At 42.2% G+C, this 21316-nt stretch overlaps 1 protein-coding gene and 1 long non-coding RNA gene across 9 annotated transcripts in view; one reads left to right on the plus strand and one right to left on the minus strand.

Annotated features, from left to right (window-relative positions):
• AGBL4 (AGBL carboxypeptidase 4) overlaps window positions 1-21316 on the minus strand; it is a 1358157-nt gene that overhangs the window by 245397 nt on the left and 1091444 nt on the right. For all 8 annotated transcript variants that reach the window (XM_045028065.1, XM_045028068.1, XM_045028071.1 and 5 more), the window contains one exon: window positions 8313-8427. In XM_045028065.1, the coding sequence (XP_044884000.1) occupies window positions 8313-8427 (115 nt within the window). The remainder of the gene's footprint in view (window positions 1-8312; window positions 8428-21316) is intronic.
• On the plus strand, window positions 58-7329 carry LOC123376229. The gene is made up of 4 exons (XR_006581723.1): window positions 58-131; window positions 6124-6393; window positions 7012-7072; window positions 7189-7329. It is a non-coding gene; the product is annotated as an uncharacterized LOC123376229 (long non-coding RNA).

A 21316-nucleotide genomic window follows, 5' to 3' on the forward strand; every position in this document is an offset into this window, starting at 1 on the left:
CTAGCTAGCTGGGTCCTGGAGCTTCAGCATGCCCAAGGTTCCGTGTAGGCTTGTACAGCCAGCACTGAAGTGCATGCTACCATGGCTTTGCTGGTCCAGGATCCAAGCTAGCTAGATTACAGTTAGCTCAGGTATGTCTACACAAGCTGTAATTACATCCTTTGATTGCTGTATAGACATATTAGAGATGACCCTAGATCTGAGTCCAGATCCGAATTTTGCAGCTCTGTTTTCTAGCTTAAAGATTGGTGACTTAGGCCCATGTTCTATCATCTAGACCCACTGCCTCCTGTTTAGCAGAGAACGGTGACAATAATAAAGGAAAACCCAAGAGATCACTAGGAAAGTGTTCTCAGTATGGTACAATAAACCCCCAAATTTACATATAAACAGGTGGATCTTTCGAGGGAAAATAGGCCCCATTTTGTTTGTTTGTTTGTTTGGTGCTATGTTTAAAAAAAGCATTTTAATTTTACAGGAGTTTAGAAGTGTTTATAAATTAATGGTAATTAATTAACTTAAATGGCTTGGTCCTTCTAAAGCTTTCCTAAACCCTTCTTCCCCAAAACAATTATATTTGGCAACATTAATGGGCCTGATCTTGGTTTCTACCAGAATATTTTGCAGATCAAAGTTCACCATCCCCTTTTACATTGTTATCAGCAGTCTCCTCAATTTTTTCCTGTGAAAGTGGAAATTAAACCTCAACTATTTTTAGAACCCACTGAAAAGATCTGGAAATTGGTCTGGGAAAAAAACGATTTGATCATCTACTCTACTCCCACACAGCAATCATTAAATTACAACAAAGGCATTCTAAATGTGCCTTTTCTGGGTGGGGGCGTGTTAAAGAATCCCTGACCCCCACTTGGCTATCCAAACCCTTTCCCAAAACACCAGTGGCTAACTGGGTACATCTTGAACAGGGTGCTCAGTAGCCTAAGAAATTATGTAGGAAATGCCTTCTTGGAGCTTCCCCAAGCATTGTGTTATCTTATCAGTATTCGTGATCATTGCCACTGTGCAAAGGAGGAGAAAGTCCTCCCCTGGAGCCCAGGGAGAGGGGATTAAAGGAAGGGGGAGAAGAACTGAAAGTTTCTCACCTCCACTGAAGTTTTTTTTCCCCTGACACACTTTCTCTCTTGTATATCCCTCACCTCAGGGTGATGCCTTCTCTATTTAAAAAAAAAAAAACAGCAGCAAGTTTTTGACTTCTTGTCATCTCCCTATGCCATGTTTTGGAGTTTTCCCAATGTATTCAGCACTAGAGGAGGATGGGAATGCGACAGCAGCAAACATGGTGTCTCTGTAATGTCAGGGTTTAGGATCGATCACTGACACTAGTATGACTCTATTGGAAGATGTTCTTCACAGGGACGATATCCCCACATGGGTCAGTAGAAATGAGACCAGCTTGAGACCAAGCTCTTTGTCTGATTCACTGAGTATCTGTTCAGCGGTGCTGAGTGTGAAAGCCTGTACGCTTTTAACTGCAAATATGGCCCAAGCCTCCTGTATCGGGGAGAAAATTAAGAAAGGCCTCAGAGTCAGATGACAAAACTGAGTCACATGAGCCGAGTTCTATTCCCGACGAAGCCACAGGCTCACTTCATGGCTTTGGGAACTATACGATTCAGAGCTAGATAGTGATTGTCCTTTATGTTTAAAAATCAGCTAAGAGGTGTAATTCCCAGCTCAGGTAGACACGCAAGTGCTACCTCCGCTAGCTTCTAAAAACACCAGTGTGGCCATCACGGTTCAGGAAATTGCTTGGGCTAGCCACATGACTATGTACCTTGGGGTCAGGCAGGATTATGCTTCGGTGGCTAGGCCAAGCCACTGCAACCATTATTCTTAGGCACTAGTTTGAGCAAAGCTAGCATGTGTACATCTGCCTATACTGGTAATTACACCACTCAGATGCTGTGTAGACATACCCTTAGTGAAGGCATGTTTGGGGAGCCCACAAGGAGACTCCACAACCAAGGTGTGAGGACAGGCAAGGAAGTGGAGAAGATGGGGTCCTGTTCCTTCTCTTCTCTCACACTGGCCCATAGAGTGGGTCCAATGAACTGACAGGGGATGATTTGTGCCTCTGACACAATCCCTTCTGATGCGTCTCCTGTGTGGTTTGCACACTGCCCTGAGGATAGAGTGGAGCTGTCTGCAAACCGCACTGTCTGGCCCTGAGGCCTTACTGACCTCAGAGAACTGCTGGGACAGAGCTTGATTCACTAAAGACTTGTAAGTCATTTCCAGGAGAGGGAAAGGGGATTTGAGAAGATCTGGGTGCCCTCTCCTCCACTCTTGCATACGAGTGCAGGTCACAAAATCAAGTCTGAGACATGACAGCTCTGCATGTTATAATTAACATGTAGACTTTACTTTTCTTATTTGTGTCACTGTCACAGCAAATCAAACGAAGGCAACAATAAACGCCATGGAACAGAGAGTAGTAGCTGCTTGCTGCTGACTCATGGACCACAAAAGGCATCTCTTCTCCTGTCTTGTCATTGCATCTCCAGGATGCCTCACTGAGGACCTGCCCAGACTAAGAAACACATTCCCTTTCTTGCCGCCCTGGGGTCTCATCTCAGGAAGGCGAGGTTGACAGATTGCAACTAATAGAAGGCGAAGATGAAGCGGTACAGTCATTTCACCTGCAGAAACACATTGCACCATTCAACTGCACAGTGCTGACTTTTAGAACAAGTTCTTGATAAGGAAAGTTCAGGCCAACCCCCAGGATGCCTCAAATTGAGAACATGCCGTTGTATTTCCCTGGCCTATGTCCATGTCCCTGGGTAGTATCATATATTAAATGAATGATGCTGCTACTAAACCACAGAAAAATGGAGAGAAGAAGTTAAGGAAAAATACCTTCCCTGGCCTAGATGTTACTGAAGATTTAGAGCTAGGGAACAGAGTTCGGTTGGGCATGACAAGGGGAAATGTATCTGTCTTCCATCAGGGTTTGGTCTTGTTGGCAGGAACGAGATGCAGAAGTGTATCTCCCCCAAACAAGACTAATCATTCTGTTTTTCCTTAGTTTTACAGAATTGTCCCACAGTTTAATCCCACAAGGAAGAAAAGATTAGTGTCTTTACAGGAGCGGCACCAGGGTTTCTGGCGCCCTAGGCAGAATTCGGAGGGTGGCATTTTGTGCACACGGGAGCTTCCGGTTCCGCTCCCATCGCGCCGCCGAAGAAGGACCCTCTGCCGAAATGCTGCAGGCGACAGTGGCAGTCATTGAGCTGCTCAATTGCCTGCCACTGTTTTCCATGGCACATCGGCAGAAGGTCCTCCTTCGGTGGCGCGACGGGAGTGGAACCGGAAGCTCCCGTGCGCCCCGTGGGGAGCGCACAAAGTGCCGCCCCCCCGAATTATGGCGCCCTAGGCGACCACCTAGGGTCACCTAATGGAAGCGCCGGCCCTGCGTCTTTATGGAAGATCCTACAGAAAGGGGTTTTTCACACATCAAATTTGTCCATTTCTGCCATGTTCGTCCTGCACAGAAATCTGCCAGAAAGGTTCTTTCAATCCAGGTGGGATCAGAAGACAGGTTGCCACCTTGAACAGAAAAAGATGCCACTTTAAAGAGTTGCCATTTTAAATACCTCAGTGTATGGCTTAATTAAAAAAAAAGTTTCTAAATTAATTATACAAACAGTTTCCACCTCCCCTGTAATTATAAAGAGGGTTACACATAAAGGTGATCCTGGTTTTAAAAAGCTTCTAGAAAGCAATCTAGTCCATCTCCCTGTTCTGTGGCAGGATCTTCATATCCTGAAGATACAATGAGCTGTGAATTCTTGTTATTAGTTCATACATTAGAGGTGAAAGAACAAGATAGGGCATGTGTTTTTCACTGAAAGACTGAAGGAAGAAACACTTGAACATGGCAGTTTCATCCTCCCACGTGCATTCTTATGGCAAAGGTTTGTGATGTTAGCACGCTGGCAAACAATAGCGAGTATCCAAATCGTAAGCCATCCAAATTAGCTATTCAGAACCTTGATTCATATTAGGGGTGGGTGAACTATGCACTTTGGGAACTCAACTTTCCCTCACCTCTACTCCTCACTGATCCCACAACATGCGTATCTAAGCAACTCTGCTTGGCATTTTGAATCTGATGCGTTTCTTGTAGTCCACTGACAACAGCAGAATTTTCATTTCTCAGCCCTTCCTATATACTGGGGGAGAGGCAGAAAGCTTTGGGTAATGCCTGATGAGGAAAGGGTTATAAGAAAAAGCAACACTTCTGATTCCTTATGAATTGGTCAGAATCTTCACTGCAAATAAGGTGAGCGGAGGTGGTTTCACCATCTCCAGTATATATACACATGTACAATACCTATAAGAATATCTATATTTGTTAATGTGTTTTCTATTAAAGGTTTATGGAGTAATGTTACAAGCAGATCAAGATTTTTTTTTTCAAATCAATTCAACAAATATCTTGGCTTTTACTCTATGGTTAGATCTCAAATATTCAAACTTTGGGCTGTGTCGCTTACCAGCCTGGTTAGTCAGATTGGTGACATATCATCTTTTTTGTCCCCTGCTTGGTAAACCACACATACTTCCATCATGAATACTTGCCTAGGTTTCACTTAGCACCCAATTTCCACAAACACTGATAAGGGGGGAGGGATAGCTCAGTGGTTTGAGCACTGGCCTGCTAAACGCAGGGTTGTGAGTTCAATCCTTGAGGGGGCCACTTAGGGATCTGGGGCAAAATCAGTACTTGGTCCTGCTGGTGAAGGGAGGGGGCTTCACTCAATGACCTTTCAGGGTCCCTTCCAGCTCTATGAGCTGGATAGGCATGTACACCTCTGAAGTTCATGTCCACAAACATTTGTTCCGGGGGGGGGAATGAATGTACAGAGCATATAAATAACCATCCCAGAGCATGTTTCTGTGTCCCAAGCACAAATGTTTTATAGCTCCGATATTAAACTCACTTGCTGCTGGTTATGAACATTTCACCAATGGAAAGTCCCCACAGAGTCACAACCCATTTGCTCCATTCCCTGGAGTATTAGCAGTAGTTTGCAGACAACAGACAATTTTGGCATTACTGTTGCTATCTTGGCTCACAGCACTAACCTCAGAGAGTGAGCGCTTGGAACAAAGTAGCTGTTATCCTGGAGCAGATCATAGGTCCAGCTGGTCCAATATCCTGCTTCCAGATAGTGGTTACCATGAAAAAGTCAGCCAGCTGTTACCATTCTGTCTTACATCAATATGCAGTTATTTCTAGTGCTGGTTGGAAAACAAGCAACTTGTTTTGCAAAAATATTTGAGGTTTTAGAGTTTGTCGTCATCTGCATCAGAACAGCGAGAAAGCGAGAGAGACTAATTTTAGAGGCTAATTATTAGTGCTCTCACCTGGGATATGGGAGATCCAGGTTCATGTCCACACTCTGCTGGATTCTCTCTCAACCAGGCAGAGAAAGGAGTTTAACCTGGATCTCCCATATCCCAGAAAAGTGCCCTCATCACTGGGCAACTGGCTATTCTATGGTTGCTGCCTCTTTCTCTCTCTCTCGCTCTCATATATATTTTGAGCTGAGAAATCCTCCTGACAAAATTTTGCAGACATGTTTTGGTTTTGACAAATCAGCATTTTTCGACAAAGAAAAATTTAGTGAAAAAAATTCCTGACAAGCTCTAGTTATTTCCTATTCTAACCATTGGACAACGAGAGGACTTCACCAACACCTGGTAACTGTTGACATAACTCAACTTTTAATAGTGACCACTACATTGCATGTATCAGAGGATATCAAAGACACTCCCATAATGTGCCTTGCCAATTATGCAGTGCTGTGTAATGGGGGAAAAACTCCCTAACTAATAATGATCCACTATTTCATAGAATCATAGGGTTGGAAGGGACCTCAGGAAGTCATCTAGTTCAACTCCCCTGCTCAAATCAGGACCAAGCCCCAGACAGTTTTTTGCCCTGATCCCTAAATGGCCCCCTCAAGGATTGAACTCACAACCCTGGGTTTAGCAGGCTAATGCTCAAACCACTGAGCTATCCCTCCTCCCAGAGGCAGGAGACCAATTTACAACCTGAAATATGAAGTTTAATTAACCATTTCATTATCATAGTGATAAATGTGAACCCTCAATGAGCCAGAGGAAGAGTCACCAGCCGCTACTTTGAGAAAGAGGGAGATAATGTGAAGAAAATCCAAACGATTGAGAACTGCTGAGCAAGACACTGAAGACTCTGCCTGAATCAGCAATGTGGAACTTACACACCCAACAGATCTCTGAATCCTACAGTCACATATGCACAACTTCTCCCTGGAACGGTTTGTGTGCTAATCCAATCAGGGAAGAGAAAAGTACAAGATGGACTTATCTGACCAATGACTGGTAAGCATCAGAGTTGAAATTTCAAATATTAGTGATCAGTCCATGGAGGGTTGTTTTTTTAATTCAGCCAATAAATTCAAGCAAATAAATTGTGATCTGCCTGTGGATTTTCCATGAGCAGGAAATAAATTGTTGTAAATTACTAGCTGAGCGCTAGCTAACTACAAATCATGCACATTACCAGGCATTTTGTATTCTTCTCAACATAATAGGTAACATTCTGCTTATTATACTCATTTTTAAGTTATTAGCTACATTAGGCCTTTTGCAAATAAAGTAAAAAATTGCAAACAGATCAGATGCTTTTCCAGCTACCTTATTAACAGTCCTTTTAGTCCAGGAGAGCTGAAAATTCTGCATAATTTGAAAGGCTAAAATGATAATGTGCTATCAGCTCAGCAATTATGAATGGAACTATAATGTCCTTTCATAATACCTGGCCTCCCAAAGGACCCTACAAATTATGGGCCAGATGTATGTCTGTGAAGCATCATGCACCTCAATAGCAGTGTATAAATAATAATCCTGCAGGAAAATCTACAGGGCAAGTAGATTTATGTGGAGAAAGGAAGATTACTTAGTAGTCACTGGAGTTCTCTAAATGTTTTGCCTTTGCAGATCCTAGGAGTAGCATAACATGGCTCATGGAACCATTTCAAGACCATAGGACCATTAAGAGGTATGACCATTAGCATGTACACCGAAGGCAGAGCCAACATTTCAAAATGCCATTTTAAAAGAAATAGACCCATAATCCCACCTCTGTTCCTCTTTGTCTCTTCTAACCAACTGAAGCTGCAGGGAATCCATGGCGTGTCAGTATGGATGTAAAGAGCCCATGCTCACCCCAAAACTCTCAACATACCGAACCTTTACTTCACCCACATGAAATTGCCTATGTCGTTCCCTGCAGTCAGAGTTAAGAAGGCAGCAGACAACTGAAGGAGGACAGCCGAGATATATAGTGGAAAATAATGAACTAATTCATCAGCACCATTTTCTGCAATACTCTGGTTCTTCCTCAGAGGTCTCCCATCCATGAACTAATGAGGCCCTATCCAGCCTAACAATTAAATACCTAATTAGATCACAGCCCAAGGTACTGTGGCTGCAGTGTGTGTTATTTAGTCTTGCATTATAAGCAAAATTGCATACAGTACATTAAATCTCTGAGGGGCCTCTCTTCCAAAGATACGTGTGATGGATGTAATTGCCCACAAACAAATCATCAGCTAATCAGCTGCTTTTCATTATTACCTCCCACAACAAATCAATTTTGTAAATAAATGCATTTAAGAGCAAACAATTTTAGAGAAAACAAAAGATTTTGTGAATATGTTTTCCAACAGAGGAGGAGGAAAAGTGCTAATTCAAATATTAAAATGAAGCAACATTAACATAGGATGGGATGATTATTCCATTCCATGTATCACTATCTATTACCGTAAAATAACAGACAGAAATCTGTGACTTTAATGGATGATCTGGGTAGCTGAAGAGAATTGTGATTGACTGAAACATTTACATAGAGGCTGATGAACAGCATAATGAATGCATTTACAAAACATGGCTAAGGTCTAGTGAGGATTTAGCTGAATTTAATTCGGACATCCAAGGGGACTTGTAGAGCAAATATCCTATAATAAGCCATAGGCATAGTCCTGCATGCCTTACTCAGGGCCAATCTACCACTAAATACAACTGCTCAATGGGAAAGTGAGTTCAGGGAGACTTTTGTCTGTATGAGGACTTTTGACCTGACCATAGTGTTTGGCCATATGAGAGCTGTTAGTTCACATGTAATATTTTATTTCTGCACAAAGTCCAGTGATGAGGAATAAAGAAAACTCAACTGTGTCACAGTTAGTGGCAAAACAATACAAAGTTTTGATTTGCAGTTTCAATAGGACATACTCTACCTGTAGTTTCCTAGATATACCCCATCAGGATTAAGCATTGGTGCTATCTTGAAGACCAAGTGATCTCGCAGTACTTTGGCTATGGGATGTTGGCTCACGAGGAAGTCAATTATACCTGGGAGAAATGAGAAAAATGTTAAGATCCTCTGTGTTATAAAATTACAATTTCAACACCTATTTTAGTTTCAATTCTGAAAGTTGAAATAAAATTAACGTTCCTTTCAGTTCAACACAGAGCTCTAGCCTCCAACGTTTTGCAGGCACTCATGTAGCGCTTTTAATCCTCAACGTGCTTTACAAACATTAGCAAAACAATCCTTATTATACTCCAATGAGGTAAATAAGTATTTCATTCCACCCCCCTTTTACAGATGAAGAAGCCAGATCCTCGCTGGGTGTAAATTGGCATAGCCCCATTGAAGTCAGTGGATTTACACCAGCTGAGTATCAGGTCCACGGAAACTGAGGAAATGAGATGATAGGCTGGATTTTCCTCTCGCTTACACCAGTGTAAATCAGAAATAACTCTACTGAAGTCAATGGAGTGACACCAGTTTATACCCAACACAAGAGAGAGGAGAATCAGACCTTAAGTATCTTTCCTAAGCTCAGTCAGTGGAAGAGCCAGCATTAGAACTCAGAAGTTCCTGTCTCCACATCTTGCGCTCAGATCACTTTGATACACCTCCTCTCTCCTGGGGCTGGCGTTGGAGTAGGGAACATTTCCCACCTGCGTCCTGCAATTCCACCAATGCGCTGAAGAAGATTGGCAGCACTAGCAGTGGGGGAGGAAGCAGGGCTACGTTGTGTTTAGATTTGCTGCTTCTTCCTCCACTTAGTTGACGCTGATAAAAAAATAGTTGCCATCAAACAAATGTGAAGGCAAATTGAGTTCCTTTGCAATCTTGAGACACCCAGAGATAGGTCATGACTATTTTCTATTTCCCATAAGGTCTATCTTGTGATGCAAGGACCTTTTACTGAATTTCCCCTGAATAAAGCAAATCACTGAACTCTTGTAACAGGATGAAACTAAGCATAGAAAAATTAAGGAGGATCATTAGAAAAAATGCACTGACTGTGAGAGCTACTACACTATGCAGTAGTCTCTCCAGGGAAGTACTGGTGGCCCCATCACATGAGTCTTTTAAAACTGGGCAGGGCTGAGCACTAGGGAATATACAGCAAGAAATATTTCAGCAGTGATGGCTTGGGCTAAGTAAATTACTTTTAAAATTTCTGACAACACTTATTTTCCTGTAAAAGCAGCAAAGAGTCCTGTGGCACCTTATAGACTAACAGACGTATTGGAGCATGAGCTTTCGTGGGTGAATACCCACTTCGTCGGATGCATGTCTTATTTTTCTGGTATGAAAAATGCACAGATCATATCAAAGCACTTGGCATAGTAGTTTGGTTGAACGGTAAAGCACAGCACTGGTTAACATATACATTAAAAGGTTTCAGAGTCGCAGCTGTGTTAGTTAGTATCAGCAAAAAGAACAAGTTGAGGCCAAAATCTACCAAACCTCCCCCAAATTCAACCCATTTATTAAGATCCATTTTGTACTTTAAAAACCAGCAGATCTAAACTACTGCTGCTACTGTTAGTGAATTCTACATCGTTGTAGCACATTGGAGAAACCAGGGCTTCTGGATTCTAGGATACCTAGTCTATAATTGGCCCTAAACATCCATACTTTTTGGTCAACTAGTGACTTTTTCTCTGCAGATCTTGAGGGAGAAAGGATCTCTTTCCATAGTGAGGTTTTCCAATGGGAGAGAGACTCATTCTGAATTTTTGGAGCTGGATTAGCACACATGTAATTATATTGTTTAGGAGATGTTTCTTCAGCTACCTCCTCGCAAATATGAAAACCGAATGTTGATCTGCTTTTTGGTGGGTGTTACGTCTTTTTCTCTGTACACAATGATAAGAACATAAAGAAATCCAATGGGCAGAGCCAAGTCCCAAATAACCACGTTTACTAGTTATACATAAACACACCATGCCTGGTTACATACATTCTGGGTACGTCTACACTATGGGATTATTCCGAATTTACATAAACCGGTTTAACAAAACAGATTGTATAAAATCGAGTGTGCGCGGCCACACTAAACACATTAAATCGGTGGTGTGCGTCCACGGTCTGAGGCTAGCGTCAATTTCTGGAGCATTGCACTGTGGGTAGCTATTCCGTAGCTATCCCATAGTTCCCGCAGCCTCCCCCGCCCCTTTGAATTTCCGGGTTGAGATCCCAGTGCCTGATGCGGCAAAAATCATTGTCGCGGGTGGTTCTGGGTAAATGCCGTCAGTCACTCCTTCCTCTGGGAAAGCAACGGCAGACAAGCATTTCATGCCTTTTTTCCCTGGATTGCCCTGGAAGATGCCATAGCATGGCAATCATGGAGCCTGTTTCGCCTTTTGTGACTGTCACCGTATGTGTACTAGATGCCGCTCACAGAGGCGATTCAGCAGCGCTACACAGCAGCATGCTTTTGCTTTTGCATGATAGCAGAGATGGTTATCAGCCATATTGTACCATCTACCATACCATAAATTGGTAATAAGATGATCGTGGCTACCAGTCCTTTTGCACTGTGCCATTTGCTGCTGTCATAAGTGCCCCTGGCTGCTCTTAGCCAGGGGCGCAAAAGCCAAAATTGGGAATGACTCCCTGAGTCAATCCCTCCTTTTTGGTATCTAAAAATAGAATCAGTCCTGCCTAGAATATGGGCAAGTGTACTAGAGAACCACTGTATCAGAGAACCAGAGAGCACAGCTGCTCTGTGTCAGATCCTGCAGAAATTATGAGCTGTATGCTATTCACAGGGGGTGCTCCTGCAACAACCCCACCTGTTGATTCCGTTCTTCCCTCAGCCTTCCTGGGCTACCGTAGCATTGTCCCCCCACTTGTGTGATGAAGTAATAAAGAATGCAGGAATAAGACACAGTGACTTGTTAGTGAGATATGAGTGGAAGGCAGCCTCCAGCTGCTATGATAGTCCAGACAGGACAGTAAGGAGTGTGTAGGAGAGGAGCCCAGCATCCCTCTGCTAGTTCAGGGGCAATTGAATCTTTTCTTTACACATGAAGGGTGGGGGCTGATGGAGCTCAGCCCCCTGTTGCTATGATGACGATGGTTATCAGCCATATTGTACCATCTACCAGGAAAAATTAGGGCCAGGCGCCCTTGATCGACCTAACAGATGCTAGTCAGCATGGTTACCAGTCCTTTTGCACTGCCCCATGTGCCAATAGGCTGATGATGAGGACGGATATCAGTCTTATTGTACCATCAGCCATCCATAGCGTGGGGGGAGCAAGGATGTTGGTGTTGAGTGCTGCACCATCGCGTCTATCTGCAGCATTCAGTAAAGATAGGGTGACATGTAAAAGAGTCAAGAGAGGATTGTTTTCCCTTTCACTTCTGGGGGTGGGTGGGGGTGTGCGTAAATTGCCTAGCTATGCCCTGACCCACCGCGGACACTGTTTTTGACCCTAGAAGCATTTGGAGCTCAGCCAAGAATGCAAATGCTTTTCAGAGACTGCAGGAACTGTGGGATAGCTTGAGTCCTCCAGTCCATGAGCGTCCATTTGATTCTTTGGCTTTCCGTTACGCTTGTCACGCAGCAGTGCGCTGAGTCCCTGCTATGGCATCTGTCTGGAGATATTTAAAAAATGATTTTGAGCGCTGATAGAACAGATTTGCCTGCCCTTACAGCGATCACGTCCGCATCGTCCATGCGGGAGCTCTTTCTTTATTTTGATTTTTAACTGCATCACCACCGTGCTGATTGGAGCTCCACGCTGGGCAAACAGGAAATATTCAAAAGTTCGCGGGGATTTTCCTGTCTACCTGGCCACTGCATCCGAGTTCAGATTGCTGTCCAGAGCGGTCAGTAGTGCACTGTGGGATACCGCCCGGAGGCCAATACCGTCGATCTGCGGCCACACTAACCCCAATCCGATATGGTAATACCGATATTAGCGCTACTCTTCTCGTTAGGGAGGAGTACAGAAACCGGTTTAAAGAGCCCTTTATACCGATATAAAGGGCCTCTTAGTGTGGACGGGTGTGGCGTTAAATCGGTTTTACGCTCCTAAAACCGGTTTAAACGTGTAGTGTAGACCAGGCTTCTGCTGCTACGACTGGTTTTTGGCTGCTTCCAGAACACACTACACCGCGAGCACCACTAGAGGGCTCACAACTATTTAAAGGGCTACTACTCTAGTCCTGTACACTATAGTGGGCTATATGGACATATACCTTGGGTTCTTCTCAACTACTGTTTTCATTCTGGTGGCAGTTCTGGCTGCTAGCCCCAATATGTCTGAGTTCTGCTTTGATGGCAACCTCTGCCCCTGAAGGGCTGGTACAGGCTTTTTCCTGCTTTGTTTCAGTTATTTAATGCAGTCTCGCTTGTAGATCTTGGCAAGGACATCTCACTGATGATTTAAATTTACACAGGAAACTCTTGGTTTCTTGTACCAAAGTCTTAGGTAGAGGGAGGTATTCAGAGCACTGCAAATAGTTTGTCTGAATGATGACAAGATCTTATTGTATGTCTACATTGCAGTTAAAAACCCGCAGCTGGCCCATGCCAGCTGACTTGGGGTTGTGGGGCTCAGACTAAGTGGCTGCTTAATTGTGATGTAGGCGTTTGCACTTGGGCTGGAGCCTGGGCTGGAGCACCATGTGAGATGGGAGGATACCAGAGTCGGGCTATAGCCAGGGCCCAACCATCTACACTACCACCAAAGGGCCTCTTGGCCCAAGCCAGCTGACAGTGGCTGGCCCTGGGTGTCTAACTGCAGTGTACGCATACCTAAATGTTTCAACCAAAGCAGTTTCTTCTTTGCTGTTAGACAGCACATTTCTTGATTCAAGGCCTGCCACATGCCACCCACAAAGCCTCTTCCTCCTGATGAATTCTGAAGTGGGATTCTTCTTATTTATTATTCATATTACAATAGTGTCCCCACCAAATCAGGGCCCCATTAAGCTAGGCACTGAACACATACATAAGAAGAGACAGTGATTGCAGTGAAGGGCTTACAGTCTTTATAGACAAGACAGACACAGGCTGCGGGGGGAACAAAGATGATGTGATTTGGGCAAGGTCACACTTTAGGTCTGTGGTAAAACCTAGGTCTCCTGACTCCCAGTCTGAGGGGCTACCTACTAGGTCACGCTGCCTCCAAGTTACTAAGCTCCCGTTGAGATATTTGCTCTACCTTTTCTGTATTCTGAGACTACCGATACCCGAAGCTGAGTAAATGCTTCAGCCATTATCTGTTAGGGAAGGTTCTATCTCCTTATTGTGGGTCATGTGATAAAAATAATAAGGTAAGAGTTAAAACAAACAAACAAACAAAAAAAACCCACTGAAGTCTAGAACGGAAGTAAGAATAGCCCCAAGGAGCATAAGAGAAAACACAAATGGAAAATGTATATTTATGCATGCACACCCCATCAGAAAATTATCGTAAGCAATCAAAAATAATCACTAGAATTAGTGCAGCGCTTTTCTTTTAGAGGAACTTGATGATCCAAGGATATTTAAAATTAAAAGATTGATGCTGGATTATTAAAAAAATACCATCTCACAGAACTTGGTTCTTGTTTTAATAAATCAACACAAATTAAATTTTACAGTTTCTATAATCAGCAAGAGATATATCAGTGTCTCTCATTAGGCCAAGGTTAAAAATTTGGCAGCAGCCAAAACCCATTTAATATAATTTACTTCAAGGCAGGCACAGCAATATAACAGATGCCCTAATTTATTTGTTGGTCCTTGTCTTAAAATAACAGTTTGGTGGTAAACAAGAAGGGTAATGATGCCAGTCACCCTTGTTAGTGGCTAATAATTGCTTAATTTGTCCACTAATTGACCTATGCTACTGTTGAGGTGTTGGATCGTGTTGCAGGGCATGAAGTAAACAAGGCCACTGGAATGCTACCTTAGAGAATGACTTCTGGAAATGAATCTACTTATTGCAATAAATTCTCTCTTCACAGATGAGCAGATTAATTGGTCTGCCAATTAGTCTGCTATTAAAAGAAAAAAGTGCTGCCCATAGATTGGTTGGATTTTTGGAACCATAGCTGCAGCCTGGGTCACATGAAGTGATCCAATTTGAATCAGCCAAATTGAACAAGAAATAAGACAAGCTTTATTTTTTTTTTTAAATTATGTCTCTGTTGCTAAAGACCAAGGAACTTCTTGATGAACTCAGTTCTGTCTTTTTGAAGACTTCACAATAAAATGGAGAACAAGATGGATGTGCCCAGTCACACAAATCAAATTAAAATGTGGAAAATAGCCCCCAAGTTTATAGAAACAAAAGAAGTATAAAAATATGCGACCTTTTTATTCCAGACATGATCCATTCTGGAAATTAATGATCATTTCCATTATTATTTGCAATAATAATATACAGTTACAGATACTGCCTTTACCCTGAACAGTTCATATCTAATTTCAGACATAGCACACGGAGGGGCTGATCCAAAGTCCATGGAAGCCTTTCTATTGGCTTCAATGGGCGTTTGGTACTGGTCCCAAATAAACATTAAAAAACGAAAACGTGGTGAAGAAAAAGAAAGAAAAGAGAACAACAATTGCACTCAGTTTAGCAGGTGTACAACATCTTCATGGTTCCATTAATTTAGGGGTGTTTCTTTGCCTGATCCCGCCTGCTAATCCAGCTTCACTGAAACTTGACGAGCGAAGACCTCCTCCCAACTAAATCGGAGTTACTTCTCCATTTTTACTCTTTGTCCACTTGCTGCCTTCAGCAATGCTGGCCACACTCTACTTTCTCTCTTCTCTTAGCTTTGGCACCTCAGAAGCTCATTGCTCCCCCACGCTCCTTTTTCCAAGTATCTGTAGATGTCCCACAAAGTCACTCTTCCATCTCCTCCATCATGTACTCTGTTCTGGCAACCTCATCCACTCTGACAGTTTCAACTGTCTTTATGTAGATGATTCCCAAATTAGCATCTGCACCTCTGACATCTTTCTCTCCATCTAATATTTCTGGCTGCTTCCTGGATTGCCCTTTATAACCTCATACTCAGCACCATAAAGTTGCTTCTTGCTCCCTCTTCCTGATGTCTCTTCGCTATCCGCATCAATAATATGTCAATATTTGTGCAATTGTATAACTCTATAATACGTTTGCTCCTATTACTGAAAATGTAATAATTGTAGATTCTAATACAATATGACACTTGGTAATGCAAACATATCCTGGACTCTGTCTTGTACGTGTCAGGAAAGAAGTTGTAATTCATATTTTGGGAGCTGTTTGCTAACAACTGAAATACATACTGGTCAGAAAAAGATGCAAGATTTATTGCATCTTGTAGCTAAAAGTGAATACTTTGCATTTTGGGATTAACCAAAATGATGTAAATTGCATTGCAAAATAACAATACTAAATAATAAAAAAACAGAGGTATGAACACTTCAGAACCACTTAACTGTACAACAGGAAGCAGTTTTCCCATTAGAAGATGGTAAAGAAGGTTGCATGAGGTCAGTACTTGCAAATTTGATAAAAAGCAACGGTATCCTTTTTCCTTTGAATTTAGTGCTGAAAAAGTATCATATTAATAGGCTGAGTACTGACATCCTCTTTGTCCACAGAGTAGATAGAGCATAAGTAATGGTAGCATAAGCATCTCCAATGCTGCCATACCAACATACATCAACAATGAGCAAGAAGGAACTTCCTTTAGGTCTATGAGGCCCCCATTCATTCAGCCATTGATGGATATTAATGTGTTAATGGATATGAAAAATGAAGTGCACCATGATGCATCCCAGGAAGGGGGGACAGATATTTTAGCACTGAATCCCACTCAGAATTGGTAATAATGCTATAGTAATGTTGTCTTGCAGAATGCATACTAGCAGTTGCAAATCAGCCTTCAGCACAGAACCATAGACAGAAACCATTCAATAATTTCTTATTTTGATGCATTTCCAAACTGCAATAAAAACAATGTTGATAAATGAGAAGCGCTAGCTTGGATCCTGGATACTGATATGATCTGGAATCTTGCTGTCACTAGAATTTTCTCTAGAAAGGATCACCACACATAGTGATCCATAATTATGTGGTTAATGTGATGCTGACTTCACTCCTTTCTGCAGTACTCTTCCTTCCACCAAGACTTAAAAGCAGGCTGCTGAACTCAGATGCAGGTAAAAACCACTTAAATATTTGGGGAGAAGGGTGGGACCCTGAGGTCAATGCTAAGGGAATCCTTATGGAGATGACTGGCAATGCCTTACTAATGTCTTTTCAGATGTCATTTTTTACTTAATATCCACAGCAAAAATTAAAATCTATTGTACCTTAGTCATCAATACAGAGTAGATTTTAAGAGAAATATTGCAAAAACAAAAACAAACTATTTTTTTCAAAAATACACATTGAAAAAACAACAAAACCCCTCTTAATTTAGAAGATAAAACAGAGGAAAATCCCAGGCTATATTATAATACAAATACTCATCATCAGCATAATCTCAAATGTATCTCCTCTGAACGTCTTGATTCTGTCAAACAGGGCTGGAAATTTCACAAAACACGCTACCATGTACACAGCTTATCTTGCTTTATTTGGATATTTCTGTTCTATTACAAAGGCTAGCTAGAACTGACACCTCAAGAAGCATGAGAAAATGAGAATTAATGTGAAAAAAATTTAGCTGAAAAAAATTCCAATTTCAACAGTTATTTGGGGTTTGAGTTTTGGCACAAGATTTGGAAACGAGAAGCATTTTTATTTTACCAGTTTATCCATCTCCCTTGCTATAAGTAATTTGTAGTAGAGACCATAAACTAATTAAGATCAAAGATAGCTTAGCACTTTGTGCTATTATTAATACAAGGAAAAGATATTTAATCCTTTCATCATATTTATTTCCCAGATGTCTGCTTTATCCCTTATCCATAGACATGTGCTTTACAGGAACATAACCAGAGTATGGAAAGGAACTCACAGTACTTGGGATGTGGATTCAGTGATGCCTACGCTGCCCTCTAATGGCAAATATGGGAGAAAAACTCTGTTGGATCTGCAGAGAAGATAAAGAAATCATCAAGGTCTTTTATATCTCCTAAAGAACATGAAACCCTTGACAAGAGAAAAACAACTAGAGAAGATAATTTTGCATGATAGGATGGTAGAAGCTAATCAAGGCCAAAGGAGGCAGCAAAAACAGGTGCACATTCTACATGAACTATTTCATTCTGTGATTAAGTTTCATTTTATCCAAAGAAAAAAAGAAAGGCAACAGTGAGCTGACTGGGTCTGTTAGAACACAGCATTTTCTTGACTATGGGACAATTTATCCCCGGTAAGTGGTTAACTATAAAGTCTCCAAGTGCTTTGATTTTAGTGGAAAAACAAACAAAACCTTATTCCTTGAGATTGGTTGGCTAAATGCAGTCCAGGGAGTCTGGCAAGGATCCAATTCCAAGCACTGCTTCAATTGAACTTTCAGTATCACACACAAGACAGTTAGGGCTAGATTCACACAGGGACTTAGGCATTGTGACACTCAGCATCTCAATGACTAACATTACTGGAATTCACAAAGCCTGAGTTAGGCACTGAGGCTTCCTTCACAATGAATGAAGGGAAACAGACACCTAAGAATGGGATCACAAACACGAGTATACTAAGCGGGGAGTCATCTATCTCTGCCTAGGATTCTCAGCTGTCTGTGGAGCACCTCCCTCAGAACTTTTGGCCCAGGGTTTAGGGTACTCAGCTGGAATGTGGGAGACCCCCAGTCCAAGACCCACCTCTGCCTGAGGGGGAACAGGGATTTGAACTGTGATCTGCCATCTCACAGATGAGTGCCCTAATGACTAGAATGTGGTTCTCAATCAGGGATACGTGTAACCATGGGGGTACATAGAGATCTTCCAGGGGAGATGTTAATTCATCTAGATATTTGCCTAGTTTTACAACAGGCTACATTAAATGCACTAGTGAAGTCAGTACAAACTAAAATTTCATATGGACAATGATTTGTTTATACTGCTCTATATACTATACAATGAAATGTAAGTACATTTTTGGGGGTGGGGGAAGGAAAAGAGAAAGAGAGGGAGAGTTTGACTTTTAAAACATTTGATAAAAATCTGTACAGAAACACAGTAAAAACATAAAAAATAAATTACAAATCCAACAGATTGCCTATCCCCAACAGCACAAAGTGCATTTCCAATAGCCACCCCTCTGAATATATTGATCCAAAATTGCTTAAAAGAGGATAATATCTAAACCTCAAATGAAGGTGTAAAACCATGAACAATCTAAAATACCAAAGAACATTAACCCCAGTACCAAATAATATATGTCTACTTTTTAAAATGGCCATCTTTGCTTGACCCAGAATGAAGTTTGCAAGGCATACCACAGATCTACAAACAAGAATAAGGTTATAAACAAGGGGTTCAGCATGAAACCTTGGGAACTCCAGCTGCCTATCCTGCATCCTCAGCTTAAAAAAATCTCCCAGCGTAAAAAGACTTTGATTAAAAAAAAAAAACGAGTAACATTGAAACCGAGACACTCAGGGTCCAATAAAAAAAAATGTTCCCTAGCAAAATCCAAACCCTCTACCCACTGAGGAAAAAGCAAAGACCAGCTGCTTCCAAGGAACAGGTTTATCCACAAACAACAGTTACTCTAGAGATGGCGACCAAAGAGTAAAAAGCAACAAAGAGTCCTGTGGCACCTTATAGACTAACAGATGAATTGGAGCATTAACTTTGCGGGGTGTCATGCGTCTGACAAAGTGGGTATTCACCCACAAAAGCTCGTGCTCCGACACATCTGTTAGTCTATAAGGTGTCATAGGACTCTCTGTTGCTTTTTACAGATCCAGACTAACACAGCTATCCCTCTGATACTTGACAACCAAAAAGTAGTGACTCTGCTCAGAAGATCAATGAGCTCCTAAAGCCCTTCTACACCAGGCATAAGAGTCAAGGCAAATACTATTTCCACCTTTTCAACCTTTCCATGAACCCCTCCTAATTCCAACCCAGAAAATCGTCCAGTCCCAGCATAATTCCTAGTGCCTAAAAGCCAGTTTAGCTCCACAATACCTCCCCACCCCTCCCGGCAAAGTCATGGGGTGGGAGATCACTCAAGCCCCCAGCAGGAGTCACTCATCCCACAATTTATGCCAGCTGAGGAAGTCTGCTCAAAATAGCGCTGACATTCATTGAAAACCTGGACATCACAATCATGAGTAATAAACACAGTCACATCGCCAGCATATGTGGAGACTTTCTCCTCAGTACAAGTTGGAACAGGGAGAGAAAGGCCAGAAAGACGCTTTCTTTACATGCATAATAGAGGCTCAGTAGAAAGAGCATACAGTAATCCAGACAGGGAACAACCCTGACTCCCCTACAGACTGGAAGGGAGTGCTCAAAACACCATTCACCTTAATTAGACTATATATGTCAGTCACATACAAAACCAAAAGCAGAAAGGATTCAAAATAAAATACCCATGGCCTGCAAGATCAAAAGCCTGATCTTGATCAAGGGAAGTCAACCAAACATGCAAATCAAACATCTGAAAGACTGACATTACATCCTGCAATAGGAAAAGGTTATAAAAAATTGACCTGTTGGAGACACACTAGCTCTGATCAGTGTGCAGGACTGAACCAAACACAGCTTACAGGTTGTTTGCCAAGGCCTCGGAAAAAAGATTATAGTCGGCGCAAAGCAGGAACACAGGTCTCCAATGCTACACCTCCCCAAGGTCCCCCTTCTTAGGCAACAAGGTAAGAAGCGCTCGACGACAATGGAGTGACAATATCATCTCGCTGATGGTCTCCTGAATAACCTGGAGCAAGTCAGGCCCAAGAAGGGTCCAAAAGGCCTTTTAAACCACAATAGGCAAACCACTAATCCCAGGTGCCTTCCCTAGAGCAAAGCCATTTAGGGCAGAAGTCAATTCGGAGAGAGTGTGTCAGGTCCTGTTCAAGTCTGTCCACATCCATTGCTGAGATCCTAGGAAGATCCTCAGGGAGCTGCCGAGTCTCAGATGGACACACAGACTTTGAGGCATACAGGCCTGAACAAAAATACACCACAAAGTTCCCAATTGCCACAGGATCTGAAAGCGCTCAGCTCGATAACACCTTGAAACGGACAGTCATCTTGCACTTTGCATGTTCCTTTTCCAGGCAGAAGAAAAAGAGAGTAGGCATATCCATTTGAGAAAGGCCCTGGAATTAGCCACCCACAGTGCACCCTGAACTTTGCTATCAAAAAGGTCCCACAATTGCTGGGGTTCTCTTATATTTCAAGCTCTCATGCAACCCAGCATCATTACTGCTATGAAAGGCTTTTTCAGGTTCTAACACTAACTTTTCCATACTCCATCAAAGGCTGAGGGTTGTCCACTGAGAAAAATATTTAATATTAACTTTACCCGCCTCCCACCATTGCCTCAAGGAGGGGAAAACATCCTTGGGAGGAAACCCAAGGCCTCCCAAAATAACTGACAGTCCCCAGAGTGAAAATCTTGTAAAAGGCAAATGTTAAAATGCCAGTATGCATGATGGTCTTGAATAGAAAGATGAGACAGCACAAATGAGACCATACCACAACCTGAAATCCTAGCAGGGACAACGAAACTAGAAAACAAAACAAAACCAATGATGAGTAAAAACATGAAAACAGTCCAAGATGGCCAGAGAGAGAGAGCGGGCTCTACCTTTCCTCCGAAGGGTGCACATGTTACAGGTATTAGTTAGGTCAAAAGCCTGTAAAAGATTTACAAGTAGCAGAGCAGACAGTGGATGCAGCTCCAAATGATTCCTATCCAATCCCTAATTAAGAACACCATTAAAATCACCCTCCAAAATAAAATACGTGTCAAACAATTAGTCAAAAGAGCACCCAAACTCTGGAAAAAAAAAACCACACCCTGTCTCCCACCA

The sequence above is a fragment of the Mauremys mutica genome, chromosome 8 (genome assembly GCF_020497125.1).
Source record: "Mauremys mutica isolate MM-2020 ecotype Southern chromosome 8, ASM2049712v1, whole genome shotgun sequence".
Lineage (NCBI taxonomy): Eukaryota > Metazoa > Chordata > Testudines > Geoemydidae > Mauremys > Mauremys mutica.